At 41.9% G+C, this 23,312-nt stretch overlaps 1 protein-coding gene across 1 annotated transcript in view; it reads right to left on the minus strand.

Moving 5' to 3' along the window:
- Nucleotides 1-10,288: 10,288 nt before the first annotated feature.
- SLC1A1 (solute carrier family 1 member 1) overlaps nucleotides 10,289-23,312 on the minus strand; it is a 56,076-nt gene continuing 43,052 nt past the window's right edge. Inside the window, exons 8-12 of the mRNA XM_075078638.1 lie at nucleotides 22,817-22,924; nucleotides 17,113-17,235; nucleotides 16,376-16,570; nucleotides 15,717-15,851; nucleotides 10,289-12,446 (exon numbers count right to left, since the gene is read on the minus strand). Coding sequence (XP_074934739.1) covers nucleotides 12,206-12,446; nucleotides 15,717-15,851; nucleotides 16,376-16,570; nucleotides 17,113-17,235; nucleotides 22,817-22,924 — 802 coding nt within the window. The 3' untranslated portion in view covers nucleotides 10,289-12,205. The remainder of the gene's footprint in view (nucleotides 12,447-15,716; nucleotides 15,852-16,375; nucleotides 16,571-17,112; nucleotides 17,236-22,816; nucleotides 22,925-23,312) is intronic.

Raw genomic sequence — 23,312 nt, forward strand, 5'->3', positions numbered from 1 at the left:
AGCAGACCCAAGGCTCAGTCTTGACGGTTGCTGCTGATTTTCTCTGCAGAGTTCACAGAAGTGGTCTCTAGTGTTCGGAGAAGGAGCCTGTGACTTTATCTAGCCTTTATCTAGCCTTCTCTAGCTTTTATCCCTTTTCACTGATGTTAGTGATTGTGTTAGTGATCGGTTCCGTTGTTCTGGTGATGCAGATGCAGGTCTTTGATTGCTTGATTCCTTGGCCCTGGCAGAGAAATTCACTGTTGTACAATTACCTAAGTAAAGACAGATAGAAGCCACTAGCAACTCCCTGCAAAGACTACTAAGCTCTAAGCAGAAATTAGTCCAGTAGGAATTGACCGTATGATAGCAGAATTTGGATCTGTGTATGTACAAAACGGATAACACCAGGAAAGCTGAGGCTGACCTGGAGTTGAATCTGGCAAGATTTCTGCAGAATTAATCCTTGCAGTTTTAAATTTAGATTTCCTCTGAAAATGCAGAAGGTGGCATCACCATGTAATTATTTCTCATTTAATAATAAATTACCAAGGTACAGTGACCATGGAAACCCATGAAACAGTCAATTGCTTTTATAATTTTCGCTCCTCTTGCTGCAGCATGGTGCCAGTTGTCCCTATTTGAATTGGGGTACTGACGTGTTTTCTTGATTTGTCTTTGACTGTTGTAATTGATGGCACGATTTCACAGTTTTTTGATCCCTAATGGTAATACCACAGGAGAAATAGAAGGCATCAATTGCACGTCTGCCTTTATTACAGGAGATATCTTGTACCAATGTTCTTGTGGCATTCTGTTATACTGAAGTCCTTATCCCCCCCTAACACATACAGTCACTGCATTTTAAATTAAGGAATTTTTGGTAAATGAAGGTCAGTGCCCTTCCTGCTAATGCACAGAGCAGTTCTTTTGAGCTTGCTGATCAGGTAAATAGCTGTATTTTTGCTAATACAGTAGCTTTTCTGTGATATCCTGCCTGCAACTCTGGCACTCAAGACAAAATTACCTTGCTAGGCCACTGATGCTTTGCTCTAATAAGCAGGAAAAGCATAGTGATCTAAAAGAGGCTGTTTGTACATATGCCCATAAAACAGCCTAAGCAGGACCTCTGAGAACAGGGAGAGAAGCTGCAGGAACTTCAGACAGCAGAGCTAACTTGTGTCGTTGGCAAGAATCTGCTACTTACTGGGTGACTAAGAGAAAAAGTTGGAAGGTTATGAAAAAGCAGTAATAACATATATCTTGCTACCTAAAAAAGAGACCATGTGAAAAGGTGGAAAGTCAAGTCAAGGTGCCAAGCTTTGTGCAGATACATCTTTCATTTAACTAACAAAAGCTGGAAAAAGTGTGTAAGTACAGATGCTTCTGGGTCTGCAGGAGTCCCAGAAGACACACGTATATGTAGAGTAGTAAGTCCCAATAGTCAATCCTGAATTGGATGAAATGCGAGGTACACTGTTTTCTTCTCTCTTCTTTTCCTTTACTGGGTGTTCTGCCAATGTGTCATGCAGTTAGCATACCAGACTTGAATCTTGGCCCTTGGGACCAAGGTCTGTAGGACTGATATTCCTGCCAACAGCTGCAGGATGGGTAGCCCTCCAGAAATGGTCCATGGCAACCGGGTTGCTGTGCCTATTCTCTTTGATTGAGCTTGCAGTCTGTGTTTGCGCCACTATTGTGGTTTCTTCACCGGTTTGGAATCTACATGTTTTACATTTTATAGTCCTTCACTACATCTTTACAATGCACTGTACTGCTTTCCTCTTTCCACATAGAACAATGTGTTCTCCCTTTATTGAGCTATTCTGTGAGCAAGGGCTTCTGCTGATTTCAGAGCTCCTTCATTTGCCTTCAATTCAGACAATGCTGCTCTTCAGCTATCACAACTGTTTGCTCATCCCAGGTTGCAGCTCAGCAGACTCCACACCAGGATGCACCATTATTTTTCTGTCTTAAAGATATTTATTTTTTGCTGTTACTGTTGCATTATCTCCATGTACCATGTTTAGCTCCATCCAAAATTTATTCTCTTCTCTTTGCAAATATCATAGGCTAGATTTTGTTACACTGACTTATTCAATATAACACCTGTCTTAGGTACACTTTCACCTTCTTCTTAAAAAATGGCCTTGCCATTATCAGTTGGTCATTGACAGCTTGGTCAATGGGAGTTACTCAAAGTTTCAGTGTGATGTGCTCTGGGGAAGATTAAATGACAGTGACTAAAATAGTGGCTAATACACTGTTCTCCAGCTACTGGCCTTTGTGAAACTGTTTCAACAGGGACAATGATGGAAGATTTTTAAGGTAGTTTCCTTATACAGGCTCTGTAGCCGGATTCTGACTTTTTGTAGCCTCCAGCTGGGGCTACAAAAATTTTATTAGTCCCCAGTTGGTATTGATCTGCCAGCTGTTCTAGTGTTAAGTCTGCCTTGGGACCCTCTGATAAAACAAAATAACAGCAGAACAATTGGATTTCTCTGCTGACATCCAGTGAATTCTGGTTTTGTGCCAAATGTTTAAATCCCTTCCTGCAGAAGATCTTGACCCTTTCAGGTGATTTGCAGCTCCGTAGACCCTCAGCATTGTTCCTTCTAAAGCTAGTTAACTGACTTTAAAATGCATTCTAAAGATCTATTTTGAGGGTGGTCACCTCTAACTACAGAGGTGACTGCAACACTACAGGTTGCCAGTCATTTCTTAGCCTCACTCCTGTTCTTGACAGGGTAAGAGAGTTTCCCACTCTTACCCAGATTGTGCCAGCAAATTAAGTACTAGTATTTTAAGGAGTCCGTTTGATGCAAATCTGCTTTCTTTTAAAGTGTTGAACTAGAAACCTGTGCTGCTATATATGTTTCTCTATCCTCAGGTTCAATGTGCAAAGAAGAAGCAGAAGACAAAGCATGCATGTTAGAAAATGATTACTGCAAAAGCAGCAGGACACAGGCTTTGGGACACACACTGCAGTCCTGTGCTCTTAGAGACCGCAGCTGCTGCAGAAAGAGCAAGTGTCTCGTTGGCAAGTGGTTATGGGGCTTTTATACGCAAACTACTTTTCTGAACCTAGTAGAGTAGTAAACACGTCTCTCACTGAGTAGATGACCCTCTGGAAGGGATTTCCCAGTTATTGCAGCACCCTGAAGAGCAGGAGGCTTTTGAGCACAAGGATGTTTCCCAGGGATCCCACTGGCTGTGCTCCTAAGCGATGAGGAGGCATTTGAAATACCCTCAAATGTAGCAGGGGTGGTGGAAGAAGTGGCAGGTCACCCTATGGCTTCTTATATTCATCAGTGGAATGGCTGATCCTGAGGTCCAAGGCTAGACAATATGTAGAAGAATACATCTTAGTTAATTTATATCAGCTGTCAATACATGAAGCTTATGAAATATTTGTTGGGGGGTGTAGAGCAGATTTTTGATTATTTACACCTCTGTTTGAACCTGGTGATTACGCTCAGCTCTGTCGTGAAACTGCCACCATGCATAACTCTTCATAACCTCACAATTTATGCTATGTGAAGGCGGTGAAATCTTTACACTGGGTCAGTACTATTTTGCAAAGTAAGAGCGCTGTGTTTTGACCAGTCTTTCTGCCTAACTACCATTATTGTAAAGCTGTTAGGAATGGGGTATGCAGAACCCTACGATCTATCTTCCATTCCAAAACTTTGGATAAAAAGTAGTGTTATTTGATTCATCTAAATAACAGCCACAATAATCTCTGTTTTGCTGGGAATCTTACACAGAGCTTACAGCTGTGAAGGATCTAACAAATGCAGAATTGTTAAGCAGAGCAAAAGAGCTACATGACAGATTAGGGTGGGGTGTGCACAGGAAGGTCATGTTGAGTAACATCCCTTCTTTGAGAATCTGCAACATATAAATACACTCAACATCCTCCTGTCCAGGGGGAAAAAGGGTTGGGGGACTTTTAAGCCAAATGATGGTCTTTGATATCGCAAGATCTGTCTCCTTCTTTTACACAATTAAGATTATTATGATGGTAAAGTTCTGAGGAAGGTATTTGGGTAAGAAACTTTTGTGAGCTTTGTCATATATTTTATAAACATGGCCATAGCTGTACATATTATTGTTGGCTCTGCTTGTCTCAGACCTGCACAATATTCTCTAGCTGGGGCACCTTATCTGTCCAAATCCTTCCGAAAGCTGGTTTTGCCATAAAAATAAGTAAGGTCAAGGGATCCATGCAGGAGATCCAGTTTTTAGGAATAAAACGGTGACATGAAGATCATCAGATTCCAATGGATGTGATCAATAAAATAACAGCCATGTCTCTACCAACTAGCAAAAAGAAAACACAAGCTTTCTTGGGTGTGGTTTTGGAGAATGCGTATTCCAAATGGCAGTCTGATCATAAGCCCTCTCTACCAAGTCACCCAGAAAAAGAGTGAGTTCAAATGGGGCCCTGAGCAACGACAAGCCTTTGAACAAATTAAACCGGAGATAGTTCATGCAGTAGCTCTTGGGCCAGTCCAGGCAGGACAAGGTGTAAAAAATGTGCTTTACACCACAGCCAGGGAGAATGGCCTGACCTGGGGGAGACCGAAGGTTGACTACCAGGGTTTTGGAGTCGGGGATACAGAGTGTCTGAAGCCCGCTATACTCCAACTGAAAAAGAGATATTGGCAGCATATGAAGGGGTTCGAGCTGCTTCAGAAATGGCTGGTACAGAAGCACAGCTGCTGCTGGCACCCCGACTGCCAGTGCTGGGCTGGATGTTCAAAGGGAAGGTCCCCTCCACACACCATGCAACTGATGCTACATAGAATAAGTGGCTCACACTCGTCACCCAATGAGCTCAAACAGGAAACCCCAGTCACCCAGGAACCTTGGAAGTGATCATGGACTGGCCAGAAGGCAAAGATATCACTGGAGCAGGAGGTGATGTGTGCTGAAGAGGCCGCACTGTATAACAACTGCCAGAAAATGAGAACCCATATGTCCTGTCATTTTGTGTGAAAGCATCGGAGATGGAAGGCTGCTGTATAAAGTCATATAGGACAAGTCACAGAAACTGCTGAAGGAGAAGCTGAATCAAGTCAGTTTACAGAGGTAAAGGCCGTCCAGCTGGCCTTAGACATCGCTGAACGGGAAAAGTGGCCAGTGCTCTATCTCTATACTGACTCACAGATGGTGGCAAGTGCCCTGTGCGGGGGGTTACAGCAGTGGAAGCAGAGCAACTGGCAGCGCAGAGGCACAAACCCACCGGGGCTGCCGCACTGTGGCAAGATATTGCTGCCCGGGTAGAGAACCTGGTTGTGAAAGTACGTCATGTGGATGCTCACGTCCCCGAGAGTCGGGCCACTGATGAACATCGGAACAACCAGCAGGCAGATCAGGCTGCTAAGACTGAGGTGGCTCGGGTGGGTCTGGACTGGCTGCATAAAGGTGAATTAATTCCAGCTCGGTGGGCCCATGACACCTCAGGCCATCAAGGGAGAGATGCAACATACAGGTGGGCTCGTGACTGAGGGGTGGACTTGACCATGGATGCTATTGCACAGGTTATCCACGAATGTGAAATGTGCGCTGCAATCAAGTGAAGCAGGTAAAGCCTCTGGTGTGGAGGACTATGGCTGACGTATAAATATGGGGAGGCCTGGCAGATTGATTATATTGCACTTCCACAAACCCGCCAAGGCAAGTGCCATGTGCTTACAGTGGTGAAAGCAACCACTGGATGGCTGGAAACAGCCTGTGCCCCATGCCACCACCTGGAACACTATCCTGGGTCTGGAAAAACAAGGCTTATGGCAACACGGCACCCCAAAGAGAATTGAGTCAGACAGTGGGGCTCATTTCCGAAACAACCTCATAGACACCTGGGCCAAAGAGCATGGCATTGAGTGGGTGTATCACATCCCCTGCCATGCACCAGCCTTCGGGAAAATGGAATGATACAATGGACTGTTAAAGACTACACTGAGATCAATGGGGGGTGGGACATTTAAACACTGGGATATGCATCTAGCAAAAGCCACCTGGTGAGTCAACATTAGGGGATCTGCCAATCGAGCTGGCCCTGCCCAATTAAATGGAGTGCAAGTTCCCCAACAAGTTGGTGCTCTCCGAGATGTGTGTAGCAGTGGAATGAGTTAAACCCTCCAGTGATGTCCATCAGATAGGGCAATTTCTTAGCAGCAACCTGCAGAGAAGCCCCCAAAATATGTGCTAGATCTCTGTAGAACAAGTGTAAGGATTTTATCCACTTTAAGCTTTTTTCACTGTGATGGGGTCACTGACTAGGTTCACTGCTAGAAGTTGGTGGCTGAAGTTCTCTTGTGGGGGTTAATATAATGGTTCACATGTTCCACCAACATGGAGAGGGACAGATAATAGCCTTTCTGCAAACTGTACTGCCATACCTTACCCTGCAATGGTATTTCAAAGGTAGCATCTTCGCTGATGTTCTCCCAGCTGTGCAGGTACTGTATTTCCATCAGCCCTATCTCCCACTTGCCTGAGGACTCGAAGTGCCTCGCCAGCTCTACAGTAAAGTTCATGCTAGTGTATTGTGGAAAGATGCCATTGTTGGGCAGCATGATGTTGTATGAGCCGCCACCTGCCACCCTTCCTTCTTCCTCTGCTCGGCTGCCAATCAATAGATGTTCTGGACATGGGAGGCTCCTGTCCAAGTGTTAAATTTCGGGGGACAGCCCCACCAGCAGCTGTTTTCTTTCTTCCTTTCCCTTCTGCAGCTATGTTCTTCCCAATTCTATAGATTCTGTCCTCGTCAGGATTCATTTTTTGAAGTTCTTTAGGGTAACATGTCCCCTCAATTGCTTTGTGATCATGATCTGTTAAGTAGCATGCAGGCAGCTGGCCCCTTCTCACAGTTTCAGCTTCTATGAAAATTTAATCTGTGAACATCTGCTCATAACCGTTCTCAAATCTCCCTTTTGTTCTAGACTCCTTGATGAGGTCTCCCTTTTTGAGCAGAGGTGCAGATTCTTGAAACTCAATATATGGTTTTCCAAACCCTTGGGGAGTTTAAAGTGTTTGTGTCCACAGGCCTGGCTCTGGTAGCTGGGTGGAAGCTGTGGTTGTAGCTCTTTATAAACTTTGACAACACATCAATGTAGCAAGAAGTATTGCATGTTGTAAAATATCTCCACACCTTGGTTTTGAGCACACTGTTAAAATGCTCAATGGCAGAGGCTTTTACTTCATTATTAGTAATAACATGGTGAAAATTATCTGCTTGAAAAATTTGTTTAAAAGCTGGCTTAAAAATTCTTTTCCCTGGTCCATCTGTAATTTCTTAGGCTTGCACAGTCTTCTAGAAGCCCCAGCTACCTCAGCACATTTTGGCTTTTGGATCAGTGGCTGAAGCAAGCTTGGATAGTATGTCTATCACTGATAAGATGTACTAAACACCATCATTATGAAGGAAAACTGTTGCATATCCACCAAGTCTGCCTTCCATGGTACATCCACCTCTGCCACAAACACCTGTTTTCTTTTAAAGTGGTTTCTTGCTGCCTTTTCTAAGCTATAAGCATCCTGGTTTGCAAGCCAGGTTGCTACTTGGCTTCTGATGAGATCAGCAGTTCACCTTTTAGAAGTTTCAGAAAGGAGACTTACAACCCCCAAAGCTTCCCAGGAGGATAGTAGATCTCTACTAACAGAAGCTGTGGCATAGAGGTTTAGTCATGTGCTATTACACATGCTTATGAAATGCAACACTGGACAATCAATTTAACTCAAGTACAGAGAAACTTCGCTAAGGAGTATGAGGGGAGTTAGTTGCCAGTCAGACTTCTCCAGGCTTTTTCCTTCTTTTCCTTGACCACACTGTCACTTCTGTGCTCATGCTCATTTCTTTGGCTCCTGCAGGCCTAGACAGGAAGGCAGAGAAGTCATAGCGTGCTACCCAATTCCCCCTCACTCAGGCAGGCAGAGCTTACTGAAACCTTTTGTAAGGTCATTGACCTAACGATAAGGCAACAGATACAGCACCAGCCTGCATCCTGCAGTGGACTTACAGGTAGCTCACTGATCCCTCACAAGCTCGGGCAAAGGGAGTTCTGCTTGCCACGCGCCCTCTCTGTGTGACACTTACCTCCAAACCCAGATTGTGATTCAGAAGCCCATCAGCGGTTCTTCTGGTTTGGGGGCTTCCCTTACGGTCTTTTCCTTCTTGGTGCAGCTCACAGGATTGGTCTCTGCATGTCACAGAATTTGCACCAGAGGCCCCTTGGTGCCCTCAGGCACATTCCAACATGTCTGTGCCCCACCACTCTTTTGGCATCCCTCTGCCTTTTTCAAGCCCCCCCACCCCAGACATGTAGTGCTTGTTCTGCAGTCTGGTAAAGTGCAGGACCCTGACCTGGCCTATTCATTCCATTAGCTCTTAGTAAAGAATATTTTACCCATTTTATATCACTGCTTTTATGGCTATATATATTTCTGTATCTTGATAAATGTGTGTATATTATCTATTATATAGTATAGGATAGCGGTACCTATATCACGTAGTACAGTGTGTAGTGTATCTATGTATAAATAAAATACGTATTTATAAACATTTATACACGCCTATTTATAGTTCCATATATGTATATATTGTATATATCATTGTGGTGGGTTAGCCTTGGCCAGCCGCCAGCTGCCCACCCAGCCACCTTCTTATGCCTCCTCAGCAGGATGGGGAGGGAAAATAAGATGGGAAAGCTCACGGGTTGAGATAAGGACAGGGAGGTCACTGACCAGTTATTGTCACAGGCAAAACAGACTCAACTTGGGGAAAATTAATTTACTGCAAACTAAGAATAGAGTTACATGGTGAGAAACAAAATCGAAACCACCTTAACCCACCCAACGCCCCTTCTTCCCTGGTTCAACTTCACTTCTTCATTGCTGACTCCTCTACCTCCACCCCACCCTCAGCAGCGCAGGGGGATTGAGAATGGCAATTAGGGTCAGTCCACAACAGCCCCTCTCTGCTGCTCCTTTCTCCTCATACATTTTTCTGAATGGTGGTGACGGTGTAGGTTTTTTGGGGCCAGCTGAGACTCTCAAGGACAGTGCAACATTAGATGAATCCTATCAGGAGGAATGGGTCAGAAAAAAAAAATCTTGCCTACTCAAGATGTTGCTTTTGACAATGGAGATACTGGCTTCCAAAAAGGGTATTTATAAATGGGTCATGGCTTTCCCCCATTACACTTTTCACACTCTTCGTGTGTAACACTGGTCTGGTGGTCAAGGTGCTGTGACTTGGTTGCTGTTCCTTGCCTGGTCTGCCTCCTGTGCTCTGGTAATCCTGCCTTCCTTGTGCTCTGCGGTCTGTCAAGTGCTGCCAGGTGTTGGGCAAAGAAAAGCTGGAGGCAGAAAACACAGAAAAAGGAAAACCAGGAAAACTCTGCCTGGCTGTAGCTCTGCACAGCTCTGCATGCTCCATTGTTTGACAACTCACTTGCTGGGTGACAAGAGATGCTCCAAGGCACATTGTACATAATCAAATGGGGCCTGAAACTAACTTCAGGGCGGGACCAAACCATGAGTTTCAGGGAGTGGTTGGTTGTGTCTTTTAAGATCTCAAACTGGGCAGTTTCTGTTCTTATCAGGGAATATTAAAGAACAAGTGAACTGCACAGGTCATTACTGGTTTTATGCAGTTTACACTCTTGTGGAGCTGATATAGCTGACCTGTGTGTACTGACAGACCTGTGCATGTTTACGTCCAGGTGTTTTCTTTTCTCAGTGTAAAGAGTTGACTACAAGTCCCTGAGTATTTCAGCAGGAATGCGTGAGTGGGTAGCCTTGTCTTCCAAAACAACATGGCTTTTCTGACTGGAGACTCTCCACCACTCTCCAAAGCTTCCAGACCAGGAGGCTATGGAGAAAAGGACACATTGCCCATGCAGGATGTTTCCACATATATACAAGGTACATACTCAGAATATTGTGTCAGGAAAAGCATCTTTGGACTTAACAGTATCTTCAGTATATGGTTTGGTCTCTTGGTGGTGAATAGATGGCCAAACAGCACCACCAACCCCCACTGAGCTGAATCTGATCTATCTAAATAAACAGTGAATAATCCCTTGCTTAGGGTGTGTTTAATAGTATACTCCCAATCCAGATCATCTGTCGTCAGAGGGCTTTCTTGCCATCTCAGCACTGTACTCTTAAACATTCGTTTTATTGGAAGAAGAGAGTAATTCTTGCCAAAGCTACAGCTGAGTCACTAGTGAAGGTAACAAAAATCCTAAATTCAACCAGATTTTTCTTGCTACAGCTAAAGGAGCTCAATATGCTGCAGTGAGAAGCGTAAAGAGATTATTTATTTAGAACACGTTAGGAACACTGTTCACAGTACATCATAACAGGGTGGCTACATAATGGGGTGATCATAAGAGGGTGACTTAAAAAAGCAAGGAAAAGACAAAGAATAGATTATAGGCTAGTTGTGGAAACTGGTTGTTTTTTTCCTCCCACAAGCCAAGCTGTACAAATAAAGACTGCCTCATACTATTTCTGCACAGGTAAAGATTGATCTACTCAATCTGTACATTTTCTTTATCTTCTGTAAACATACCAATACTTAGATTCACACTTCCATATAGTTTACAATGTTTAATTTAAATACAGTATTATGTCTCATTGACTTATTGATTTAAGGTGCAATTTATCAAAACCTACAGTAAATATTTTCTTCTTTTCTTAATCAGTTCTCTTTGGCACGCTTCTGGTTTATTTAAATACAAAAGTGTAGGACTGAATTGAGTAAATACCACTGCAGGAACTTGAAGGGAGATTTTGTTAGCGTATGAGTGCAATTTTAGGTTAACCACCAGCTTATTTACAAACTAAGAACCACATATGAATTTCAGTTTACTTTACATATAAAATGACTAATGATGTCAAGGTGGAAGGCAAAAAAACCTGTTACAGCAACTCTTCCCTTGTTCCCTTGAGACAGCGATTTTTGCACCATGGAAATCTTGTATAAAATGTTTTAGATTGAGATTTCTTATGAGGAAGTTCTTGGCACTTCTTTTCCTATAGCAAGCCACCTGAACACATGACTTCTTGCATCCAGAAATGTTTCATAACATACAGTTTATCTGGCATGTTGGCACTGTAGTAGTGTTGCAGCTACAAACTTGCACGTTCAACTGGCAGACTAAACCAAGGAGCAAAAAAACCAACCACTCTGTGTAAAAAGCTTAGTGACAGTGGCTTCTTTCTAGAAAATGGTATGCTTCATATATTCTTTATATTATATCTGTTTTTATTCCAAGGAGAAAAGGTTTACAATTTGCACTATGCATTGCTGTGTAGTCTATTTTCATCTTCACAACTTCTGCCTACTTTTGGGCTGATTAGTAATTGGTTAGAATCAAAGGTGAACAACTGTAAATGGGCTTATTTCTGCTTCTGGTGGAAATGTACTAGGAGGCCATCAAAGTAGACCTACGTCGGTGAAGTATCACTTTAGAAAAACCCTTCAAATGCCAGAAGGGCACACCCACAGCAATTTATTTCATGTCTGAAGGCCAATCCCAGCAGCTGGCATTCATGTGAAAGGCACGGGGAAACCTAGCTACACTGAAAATTCTTCCATGACCAATTTTTCATAAAGAGAAAATGAAACCCTGTTCACAGTAAAATACTTATTACAAGGCCTTTCTGGTCTGTTCCTTCCTGAATCACCCAAATGGTATCCTCTCAGCTGCAGAAATTACTATTTTGGCACATGGTCAAGTTACAGTAGGTGTCTGTCAATTACAGTGCAATCTGTTTAGAAGGCAAGGATCTTAAAAGGGATTTCATACAGCTGCTTTGTAATGTGGGTAAGGTGTGAATTGCTGTGCTACTCCTGAGTAAAACATGTTTGGCTGTCCCAGCTAAGATACCCCATTATAAGCATGCTGATTCCAAAGAGGCATTTCATAGCCTCAGCTATAGTGTATATTCTTTAAAAAAACCAAACCAACAAACAAAAAGCAGTATTTTACAACTTTTTCTTCAGCCTATCAGCAAAGACTAAGAGTGTTGAGTTAAAATTGTTGGGAAAGGGGATGAAAAGGGGGCAGAACTGGTAAGAATCAGAGTCTGTGTAGTAAATCAAATGCATGTGAGATGTAATTCATTCTCAATTATCCTTTAAGCTTTTTGACATATTGCATATGGCCATGGCCTTTAGTGCTCCTATTTTACCTGAAACCTACTGGCTTTAGAACTGAGATGTCTGTGTGAAGGATATGGTGTCAGACTTATCTATAGCAAAACCTCCATTGATGTATGATTTCTTGGTGTCTGTTTCATCAAGTATTGCTGTTTCCAAGGCAAAAGGATTAACTATGTTGACTTCAGAGGTGACATCCATTTGCTTCAGCTCCTTTTTAGAGAGCTTCTCTACTATCCCTGTACCAAAGGCATCTCCCAAGACATTCACCATTGTTCTGAATCGATCCCTGTGGAATAAAAATGCTGTCAGACAAACCATTCTGTATGTTAGTTAGAAAATCCTTTTTAGTAAAAGTAAGCAACTCTAGAAAATGCAGAGCTGTTTTTTTTTCCAGTGTAGACTCAGGGTAATTCTGCAATTAAAAGAAAAAAATCTTGTAGGAACAAGAAACAGAATTTTCCCCACATGTATTTAATGAAACCTGGAGTAATTTTAATGACAAATTAGTTTGTACAGCGTGTGCAAAACTGCAAGTCACATCGTTAGTCTGTTAGAGCAGTAATTAGACTTCTGTGCACAGCCTTACAAAATGTTGTAGGGATCACTTCTCAGGCCCTGAAGTATGCTACACAGCTGTTTCTCTTTGTGATGAGACTGCTTGTGTTGGGAGGAGAGAATGTGGGGTGCAGCAGAAGAGTCTGCATTTTGCCTTTTGTCTTTCTAACAGTCATTTACTCAGCCAGAGGAGTGTCTAGCCCAGCACCTTCAGTGTCTGGCCCAAACCCTGGAAATGGGAAAGGCTATGTTCTGTTAGCTTCCCTTGCTAAAGGGTTGAAGTACCCTTAAGGGAAGATGGTACTTCTGTACTGTTGATTCTTCTCCCAGCAGAACTGTGACTTGCAGGCCTTAAAAATCTGCCACTGCTTGGGAGAGGAACAACAAAACCATGCAACATAGCAAAGTTTGAAAATTGGCATGGAAGTAAGGTAGGGACAATGGAAGGTCATGCCTCCTTGTTTCACTGTGAGGGCTTTGTGGGGGAACGAGTTGTTCTGTCTGCGCAGAGTTTTGAAGTGTATGTATTCACAAATAGAAGGGACTGCAAAAACAATAGCGAAGTGGATCAGTGTGTCTTATATACCCATTCTTCTACTACAGCTGCTGAACTCCAGTGCTAAAAGCTGCCCGTGTGTTCTCCACGTGGAAAGGAAATACATGGTAGGGAAAGGAGTAAAGACAGAGGAGTGAAGTTAAATTCTGATAGGATCAGTGTGACAAGTGAGGAAACTAGCAGCACTGGAAACTCATCTTTCATAATATTTCTATTCTATTCTCAAATTTTTTCTATTCTTCATTAAAAACATGGAAGTATTCCTCAAGCCTATGTAGTAAAACCTTGGTAAGTTTAGAATTAACCAGAGGACTGTTAATGAGCCACTACTAGCAGGTTGCAAAATAATACATTTTAGGCAACAAGTACAAAAGGTGAAAGTGTTAATAACCTACGTGGTGTCATGATGTGCATTTCGTCTGCTGAGGTGCAAAATACACTGCCATTGATCCCTGGTACATGAAATTAATCTTTAATTTGCTTTACAGAGCATGACACCTTAATCTGAAAAATATTTCAGAATCAGAAACAGCTTGAATTCTTCGCCGGTTCCATGCTGGAATGGGTAGCTTCTATGTATTCCTATTGTGCCTAAGAATCACATAAAATGTGGACTTTCAAAGAAGAGATGAGATCAGATCCATAAAATTATTATTACTATGAGAAATAGGGAATTGCTCTTCTCTTTTTCGCTCTTTTAATCCTGGAAAAGAACTACAGGGCATCGAATAAAAGTATTAGGTGTAGATTAAACCAGACAAAATTAAGTATGTCTCTGTGCAACACCCTGTTAGGCTGTGAAATTCCCCTCCACAGGACTTGCAGAAATCTAGAAGTTTATATGGGTCCTTAAAGCAACGTGGCATTCATGGAAGAAGAAATCTATTGAGAACCATTAAAACAAAAACTACCTCTAGCTCAGGAACTCTGTGAGCTGCGATTTGCAGGAGGCTAGGAAACCACTTTGGGAAAAGAACCAATATACCATTTGTTCTCTTTTTACACTCTTCTTTAGATACCTGCTCTGAGACAGTGGTTTGTACTGATCTTCACCATCCTTAACAAAACTAAATGCCCACTGGCAAAAAAAAGGACAGAGCTGGAGAAAACAAAATTATTGTGGAGCACAGCAAACAAACCTATTAGATCCTGCTGCAGAAAGTTGGTGGCGAGAACGTACTTGTGGCTGGAGCTGTTTTGTTTGGAGCAATTATGCTTATACAGAAACTGAATTGATTCTTGGATCCATTCAACAGCTCTGGTTTTCTGGAGACGGGCATTTCTCTCTACAGCTTGCAAAATTCAGTTACATAATAAAATAAATGACACATATGTGTGAAATACATAGGTTCCTGCCAGAAATCCTTCAAGAAAATGATTGGAAAGGGTGGAGGAGGAACAGGAATGCATTTACCTTGTGTGTAAATATGAACCTAAGATGAAGACATGCAGAGACTATGAAATGAATAATTTTGATACCAGTGAAATAACCATACTGAGTTACTGCAGGTGAACAAGATCTTGGCCTGAGCACTAAAGCTCCGCACAGTTTAGGAGGCAAAAAAGCTGTATTACAAACTAAAGTTATACTCCTTAAAATGTGAATCTTACTACTCTTTCCCAGTGAATCATGGGACAAACTGAATGCTGATGCCCTTCTGAACTCCCGAATACACTCTGTGATCTCTGGGCTTTTGCAGAAGTAGCAGTGAAACACCTCAGTGCAGGATAAAGAGAAAAGATTTCTGGTGAAAATGCTTCTCTCCAGAAAGAGCTGCTTAATGGGACTGAGGAGTTTTGATGTGCTCTGAGGTGAGATGGTTGGGATCAGGCATCAGGAATGTTTTCCGAGTTTGCATGTGTGTGTTTGTTGATCAAGGGGTTGGGTCTTCAAAAAACTCTCAGTGAAGAACAGCCCTAGCAAAGGAATGCTGGCAGCACAGACCCACGTACAGCCCACACAGTGTGTGTGCACGTGGAGTCCAGGACCAGCTTTGCTTACTTCATGTTGTGCTCCACTACCTCTTCACCAGTGTGTGAATTCTATGTACTTTGTGGAAATCAGCTGAGATATTCTGCTTGAAGCTGCATTTGATTTTTATGAATTCAACATAATATGGTGGCAGCTGACATTCCAGAGGCACTCCTTGATACTGTAGAATTTGTCTTTGCCGAGTATTATGCTCATGATTTATTAATGCTGTGGCCCCTATTTTAAGGTTGATAGCACCTCTGGATGCAGTAGGACTTCTCTCAGACTTAAAGCCATTACTGCATTCAACTCTATATTGAACAAGCCTGGCCATAAGAAGAATCTTTGTCCAATTCCTGCAACAGTCCTACGTGATTTTGTTGCTTTCTTTCTCAGATCCACGTGTTCCCACACAACCTATGTAAACATTAAAAAATAATAAAATAATTAAATAGAAAGTGCCATAAACTTACAGAAGCCAGTCAACTGCAATGATCAGAGTAACATCTTCGGTGGGCAGGCCAACAGCGCTCAGTACAATCACCATGGTGACAAGTCCGGCTTGGGGGACGCCTGCAGCCCCGATGCTGGCTGCTGTAGCTGTGACACTAAATTCCAAACAAAGCCCAGAAAAGGCATTCAGAGAACATGTTGCTCAGGGAAATTCTATTTTCTGGCACAAATAGGCTTATTTCACTGCAAGAAAGAAGCCCAAATGCTCCTGTTTTCCTCTTGAATAGTAGCTACTCAAAGTAGCTACTATGACAAGTTTATGGGACAAGTCATGTACAGATACTGTTACGGTTACACTGCAGAATAACAGGCAATGCATGACTAACAAGCAAACTGAGCAGAACAGATGTAGAGACCAAGTTGGCTTTGCGAATGTTTGCAGTGGAAGAATAATGGCAATTTCCAGAACGATGCTGTATACCAGCTGCATGTCCTGGCTCATCCCACCTCCCCATCAGGTTGCACAGGCAAGGCATCAGACCAAGAAGTGAGAATATTTCTGTTACTTCCTGTGCTGTGAATGACAGATTCAACTTTCCCATTGGGTATCCAAAGTTAATGTACCCTTCATTAAAAAACCACCTCCAACAAACTGTGTGTGTGATGGCTTTAGTCTTACCTAATGGTAAGTATTTGGCCAATATCCAGTTCTAATTCATTCAGTTGTGCAATAAATACAGCTGCTACTGCTTCATAAAGAGCTGTGCCGTCCATATTGATGGTAGCTCCAACTGGAAGAACAAACCTGGTAATTCTTTTGTCGACTAAGTTTTTTTCTTCTGCACAGCGGAAGGTGACAGGCAAGGTTGCTGAACTGGCACATAGATAAACACACAAAGTAAGCCCAGGCGACAACATACCATTTCCCTTATCCTTCCTTTTCCTCAGAGCCGGAGCTGCTCTAAGACCTAAATGGAGATCTAAGGCAAGCAGGAGGGCTGCACCATGAAAGTTAGAGTTGGCTTTTAAAGCAAAATAACTTTTTTTATCTCTTCTAATTATGGAAGGAAATAACGAAGTCTTAGTTATCCTCAAAATTACATGGTAAAATTGTCATGATGCCTGTAGTCACAGAAACAGCGCAACAGCTTAAACTCTAGCAAGTCTGTGACTAATGAACTGAATGGCAAAGAACTGTCTCCTCCTCGGAGGGGCAGACTCTTGTTTGGTGTAAGGCCAGTGCAATCTACAGTGCCCCTTTGGGTACTACAGAAATAATGATGAAAGTAGCATTTCAATCTTTAGGGGATTTAGAATTGTCCAGGTGAAATCAGGGTAAGTAACAAAGTGCCAATAAAATCAGAGCACAAATTATTACCAAGAACATTACAGAAAAGAAATGTCTCTTCTGTTTACCTGGAAGAAATCATGAGGGCCGTAAGAAGTGCCTGAGCCATCCCCATGGCAAACCGAAAAGGATTCTTCCTTACTATTACTAAGTAGATCAGTGGCAGAATTATTGTAGAATGGATTGCAAGTCTGCAAAATAAAATGGACTAGTTAAACAAATGGATCCATCTCATTGTCTTGCTTTAATAAGACAGTGATAGTAGGTATCTAGTTCTGTCCACAAGTACACTTATAAAACATTAAAGGTAACTTTAGTGACACCTATGCTCAAAATCTAGAGTATACCATCTCAGAAAAAATGTAGACTAATACTGTTCTACATTTTCTTTTGGAAGGGAGAGAGAGATTACTCTTTCCAAAGTAGAACAAGAAATAACTAATACATTTAAAATAATTTCAAACTGATGAAGATGACAAAACTAAAGTAATACATAATATTTAAACTGCTATGCAGAGGGTGATCTGAAGTACCATAGAACACTCCACTCTCCTGCCATATCCTTACAATGTAGACTAGAGACAAAACAGAAAAACAAACAAAATTATTTTTCTAAGTTTATCTGCCTTTATTATAGAAAATTATTTTGAATTAAAGGTCAATACAGTTCCCAGTCAGGAAAAGATGAAGTCCACATTTTTCTGCAGAAACTTCAAACATGATTCTATCAAAAAAATCCACACATGCTTTGTGGAAAACTGTGTAAGCTTAGGTCCACCACTCAAATGTGGGGAGGTATTTCAGACTGTACAAATGAGATGTATGTGTTTTCACCATCTCTAATGTTGTAAGATGCTGAAATACCGTCTTTTGAAACTACTGATTTTTAAAATTAAGCATGTTGACATTCAAAAGATCAAATTGTCCTCTTGACTTTAGCTGCTTAGGTGTATTTGCCTGGATATTTGGGTGGGTCTCAGGGACAAATTAATCTTTCAACTTGTGCATTAATCCTGAATGTTGTGCATTAATCCTGAATGCACATGAATGCAGAGCTTTGTGGGCATTAAGATTAGAGGTAAACAGCCTGCTGTGAGTATATTTGATATGAAATACACGTGAAGGGTCTGTGAAAGATTTCCTGTGTTCAGAGGTCACAAGCAATTAGAGCAGCATCAGCTTCTTGTGAAATGAAACTATCATAGCCTGGAAACATAAAGCTCAGAACTGTTGTAAAATATAACCTTGGGATTTTCATTCTGTTCTAACAGGATGTTCTTGTGAACCTTACTGTGTTTTAACAGTGCTTTATGATTTCAAAGCAGCCGATAAACATAGTGATAAATCATGGTACCATTTATTCTGCCAAACATAGGCAATTAAGAGAGCCACAGTAGAGAAATCCACAACAGCACTAAAAATCACCCATAAAACCTAACTGTTTGTTTCCTTGGAAAAATTGTATTTTTAAAAGAATTAGAGTTTTTATTCTGTATGTGAACAAATTATCTATTTAGTGGAATGTAAATAACAGCACACAACGTGTATTGATAAAGTTTTGTAAAGAAGTCTAGAAAGAAACCTAATAATTTATATAATGGTGCCCAAGAACAACCTGAATTCTGCAAAACGTATAGAAAAAAAATATAAAGTGGTATGGGTGTCGCTGGTGTCTTAGTAAAATGTCGATGAGACTAAACCCTTCAAGTATATCTGTGTCTAAAAGCATACTGACTTCCAAATAGTTATTTTGAAAAATCTAGATCTGCACTGTAGTGGCAGCATGAATATAGCATTATCCAAAATAAAAGTATTTGTGCATATCTGCTTTGCATGAAATGCAACTCAGAGCAAGCAGCAGAAATTTTTATACCAAAAGTCATAATCAGCAACTGAAACTAGAAATTCTAATAGCATTCAATTTTAAGATAGGAAGAATTTTGTCCCTCAGAATCCCGAACTGGCATTCCTTATAGCATCCAGAGAAGCAGCTGCTTTCAGAACAGGCAAAGGCACAGGAAAGAGAGCGTTTGCCTGCTGCAGCTTCCTTTTTTCTTTCCAAGTGCTCTCTGGCACTTGTATTATGCCTCCTCCTTTAATTTTCCTCCTCTGTGACTGGTAACATGTCCTCACCCTGACACTTCCACCAGTAGAAGTGAGAGGCTGAAGATATTTAGTGGCCAACTGGAGCAGAGGCACTGGGGGAAGTCTGTTCCCTTAGGGTGACCTGAGTGAGACATAAAAACTGAGATGTGCTGCACGCAACATCTCAGCTGAGATGGCTGAGAATGTGAAAGGTCATGAATAATAAAGCTGGAAAGAAGGTGAGATAGAAGATGAATTGGACAGGGAAGTTAGAGAAAAGGAAGAGGGGGACAGACACATCAGCCCTCATGTTCTTGCACATTTTTCTTGATAGACAATATAAGAAATATGTTTAAGATAACCTATACTTCTCAGGGTCAAGCTTAAAGGGAGGATGATAGACAGCTACAGAAGATGCTGACGAACAGAACTCACTGAAAACAGACACAGTCAAGCAAATAAGGACAAAAACCAAAAAGATGGTGGGAGAAAGAGCACAACTACTCCTGTTTGCCAAGAGGTGGGAAAAAGGGTATTCTTGCAGGCTGGAAAATGTAGAACAAGCACCTTTTCCCTGCAGCCTATAGCCTTGTGTGTACGTTGTCACCTTTGCTCCTGTGATCCTGATTACAACATGCCCTCCCTGATGGTCAGTTTTGCAGAGAATGTACTGCTGTTAGCCCTTGTCTACAACACCTAGAGCATCACCTGCTGTAGGGCATCTGGTAAGAGACAGAAACGCTGTGGAGATTGACCCTAGCAGCCATCAGGGAAAACTGTGGCATGTGCAAGGGAGTTCAGTGTGGAACAGAGACTTTTTCTCTCCAGGAATATGAAGGTGGGCACCCTTACTATATAAACTCTTTTTGATGGCACCTGGGAACATACTTAAAATTGTTGTGCCTCTCAAGCCCATGGTTACCAGCTAAACAGGAGATTATATGTGGTGGTAGTTTACTTTACAACAAAAGTACTCTGGAGAAGGCACTGTTTCTTTGCACACATCTTAAGGAAGTTACTCCCTATCACAGTACAAATAGTAAACAGTAATAGGTAAGCAGTCATAAAACTTGCTATCAGATCTCAAACTGTAAAACTCACTACCTGATCTAAAACTGAAGTCAAAGGGCAGTAATAACAGATCCAACATATTCCTCCTCTGAGTTAACTGGAATTAATAACATAGAAAACCTGCAGAAGTTATACAGGATCATTCCATAAATGACTTGCACCTAACTTCTGGTTCATGGTCTCATTTATAGTTTATATAGAAAATATTACTCTTTTGATTTCAATTCTCTTGGTAAACATCAACTTTTGCATCCTTTAAAAGTCTCCTTTCTTTTCCAAGTCTAAGTGGAAACTCACAAAAAACTGCATTATGTATTAGACAAACATAACTTGCCCTCCTCTCTGTGATATTCTGAAAAAGTCATGATTCAGTGCTATTTCTGGAGCTGTAATATTTACTTAGAAAGTCATTATATCTCAAACGCATTTTGAACAGCTAGTCCAAAGATACTGGCTTATGCATAAAACAAAACAACAACTTTGAAATAAATATGATTCTCTAGCAAAGATTAATAGAATAAAAAAAGGAAAAAGAAAAAAGAGATCCTTCTTGACTATATATAGAGCAGTTTGCATTTTAGACTAATATATTACCCTTCTCTCTGCTTGGTTGTCAGCAAGCGTGTGTATTGGGTTTGTGTGGTGAGAGAAACAACTATGCAGACACCAAGGTCAGTGAAGAAGGAGCGGGAAGAGGTGCTCCAGGCACTGGAGCAGAGATTCCCCTGCAGCCCATAGTGAAGACCATGGTGAGGCAGGCTGTTCCCCTGCAGCCCATGGAGGTCCACGGTGAAGCAGATATCCACCTGCAGCCCATGGAGGACCCCATGCCAGAGCAGGTTGATGCCTGAAGGAGGCTGTGACCCCATGGGAAGCCTGTGCTGGAGCAGGCTCCTGGCAAGACCTGTGGCCCCTGGAGACAGAGAAGCCCACACTGGAGCACATTTTCTGGCAGGACTTTTGACCCCGTGGGGGACCCACACTGGAGCAGTCTGTGTCTGAAGGACTGCACACCACAGAGGGGACCCACAGTGGAGCAGTTCATGAAGAACTGCAGCCTGTGGCAAGGACTCATGTTGGAGAAGCTCATGGGGGACTGTCTCCTGTGGCAGGGACCCCACGCTGGAGCAGAAGCGTGTGCGGAGTCCTCCCCCCAAGGCAGAAGGAGCAGCAGAGACAACGTGTGATGAACTGACCACAACCCCCATTCCCTATCGCCCTGTGCTGCTGCGGGTGGGGAGGATGTAGAGCCTGTGAAGAAGGGAGGGATGGGGGGAAGGTATTTTAAAACTTGGCTTTATTCCTCATTACCCTACTCTGATTTGACTGTTAATAAATTAAGCTAATTTCCCCAAGTCAAGTTTGTTTTGCCCACGATGTTAACTGCTGAGTGATTTCTCCCTGTTCTTATCTCGATCCACAAGCTTTTTGTTATATTTTCCACCCCTGAGAAAGAAGAGGGGGTGATAGAGCAGCTTCGGTGGGCACCTGGCACTCAGCCAGGGTTAACCCACCACAGCGTGTGAATGACATCTGAGGAACAGCATGCATATGCATAAACGGAGGGGAAAGAAGCTCTTGAACAACTTTGGATCTAGCCTCTAGACAGAACGTGAATAAATCCTTATTATACTGAAGGAATTATAGTAGTGGATGCTACGGCAATGAACCAAGACAGCCTAGCAGTTACTCTTCACTGAACTGGAAATAGAAATCTAAATGCATTTAACTTATTGGGACTGTAATATCCATTTATCTATCAAAAGGTTTCTTTGTAGGATAGTCTTCAGAGGTATATAATGATCTAGTATTACAGCCTGTATCACTTAGAGCAGTTAAGTTCCCCCTTCTAAGGCTCCACATCTGCAAGACTCAACATTGTGCATGTATAACCTCCTCCACACCAGACTGTTCTACACAGCCAAGGGTCTAGAAAATGAATAGAACAGATGTTTTGATGCTTAGCTAAGTTATTCAGATAGCAACCGCTGCTTCTGCAGCTTCACCAGCTACCTTTAACTTGAAGGAGTAACTAACAAACCGTGCAATCCCCAGGGCTTCTCTTGATGTCAGCTGCCTGTTCTGCACTGAGGTGGGAAAGGATCAGTTTCCTCTTTGGCATATTTTATTACACTCTGCACCTAATGTGCATTTGTATTGGGCAGTGTTGCTGGGCGTATGCTGGTACACCTTGGACCCACAGGTCCCATGGAGATTCCCAGCTCAATCCAGATATTGGTGTATTTTCAATAGGCTGGCAACCCCCAATAAGCCATAATTCAGAACCTCACCCTTTTCCAACATCTCTAGTATCTAACAAAAGCTTTAGTACTCTCAAAAATGCGATGATATTATCTGTTTCAGCACCAAGCTGAGAAGATGAAACAATGAATATCAGATCAGCCTTCGCTTTTTTTTTAAATGCAAGACAGTGACTTTTTCAAACAAAACATACATTCAGCAAAATGTGCATTCAAAACATCTTCACATAATTTTCACTTACAACAATTTTTGTCTCTGACCTAGAAGAGGCTGGGTGTTGTGGATAACTGATTTGTAATCAACTGACCTCTAAAAAATGCACATATTTAATTTCATCTTAAAGAAATTACATACCCACTTAGTACCGTAGCCATATAAAGACCCAGTTTATGAAAGATTTCCCAGTCCTCAACTTCTATTATCTTCCCAGCAATTAGAGACACAATACCAATTGGCATATACCTAGAAAGCAAAAATAAAGCAATTTAAAATGCATTCTCAGAAATATTGCATGCTTGTCACAGAATAATTTCTTGCACAGTATAACTTTTTACAACAGATGGAAGAATTCTTTTATATTCTATTACACAACTGAAGATTTTTTTTTCATTCTATTATACAACTGACTTTATTCACTTGCAGCAAGACTACAATAGAGGTGATGAAAAAATATTTGAAAATCAGAGTAAAAGAAACCCTATGCATAGTCAAACAAGTACTGTATGACCTGGTGTGACAGAATGCACAGAAACTGGGAAGAGGTGTGGGTTTTGCCCTACTGCAGCAAATGTTTTTGCATAGCTGTAGCTTACTTGGAGGTGGAAGTTTGCAGGGCTGAGACCAATATCTG

The sequence above is a fragment of the Phalacrocorax aristotelis genome, chromosome Z, assembly GCF_949628215.1.
Source record: "Phalacrocorax aristotelis chromosome Z, bGulAri2.1, whole genome shotgun sequence".
Taxonomy (NCBI): domain Eukaryota; kingdom Metazoa; phylum Chordata; class Aves; order Suliformes; family Phalacrocoracidae; genus Phalacrocorax; species Phalacrocorax aristotelis.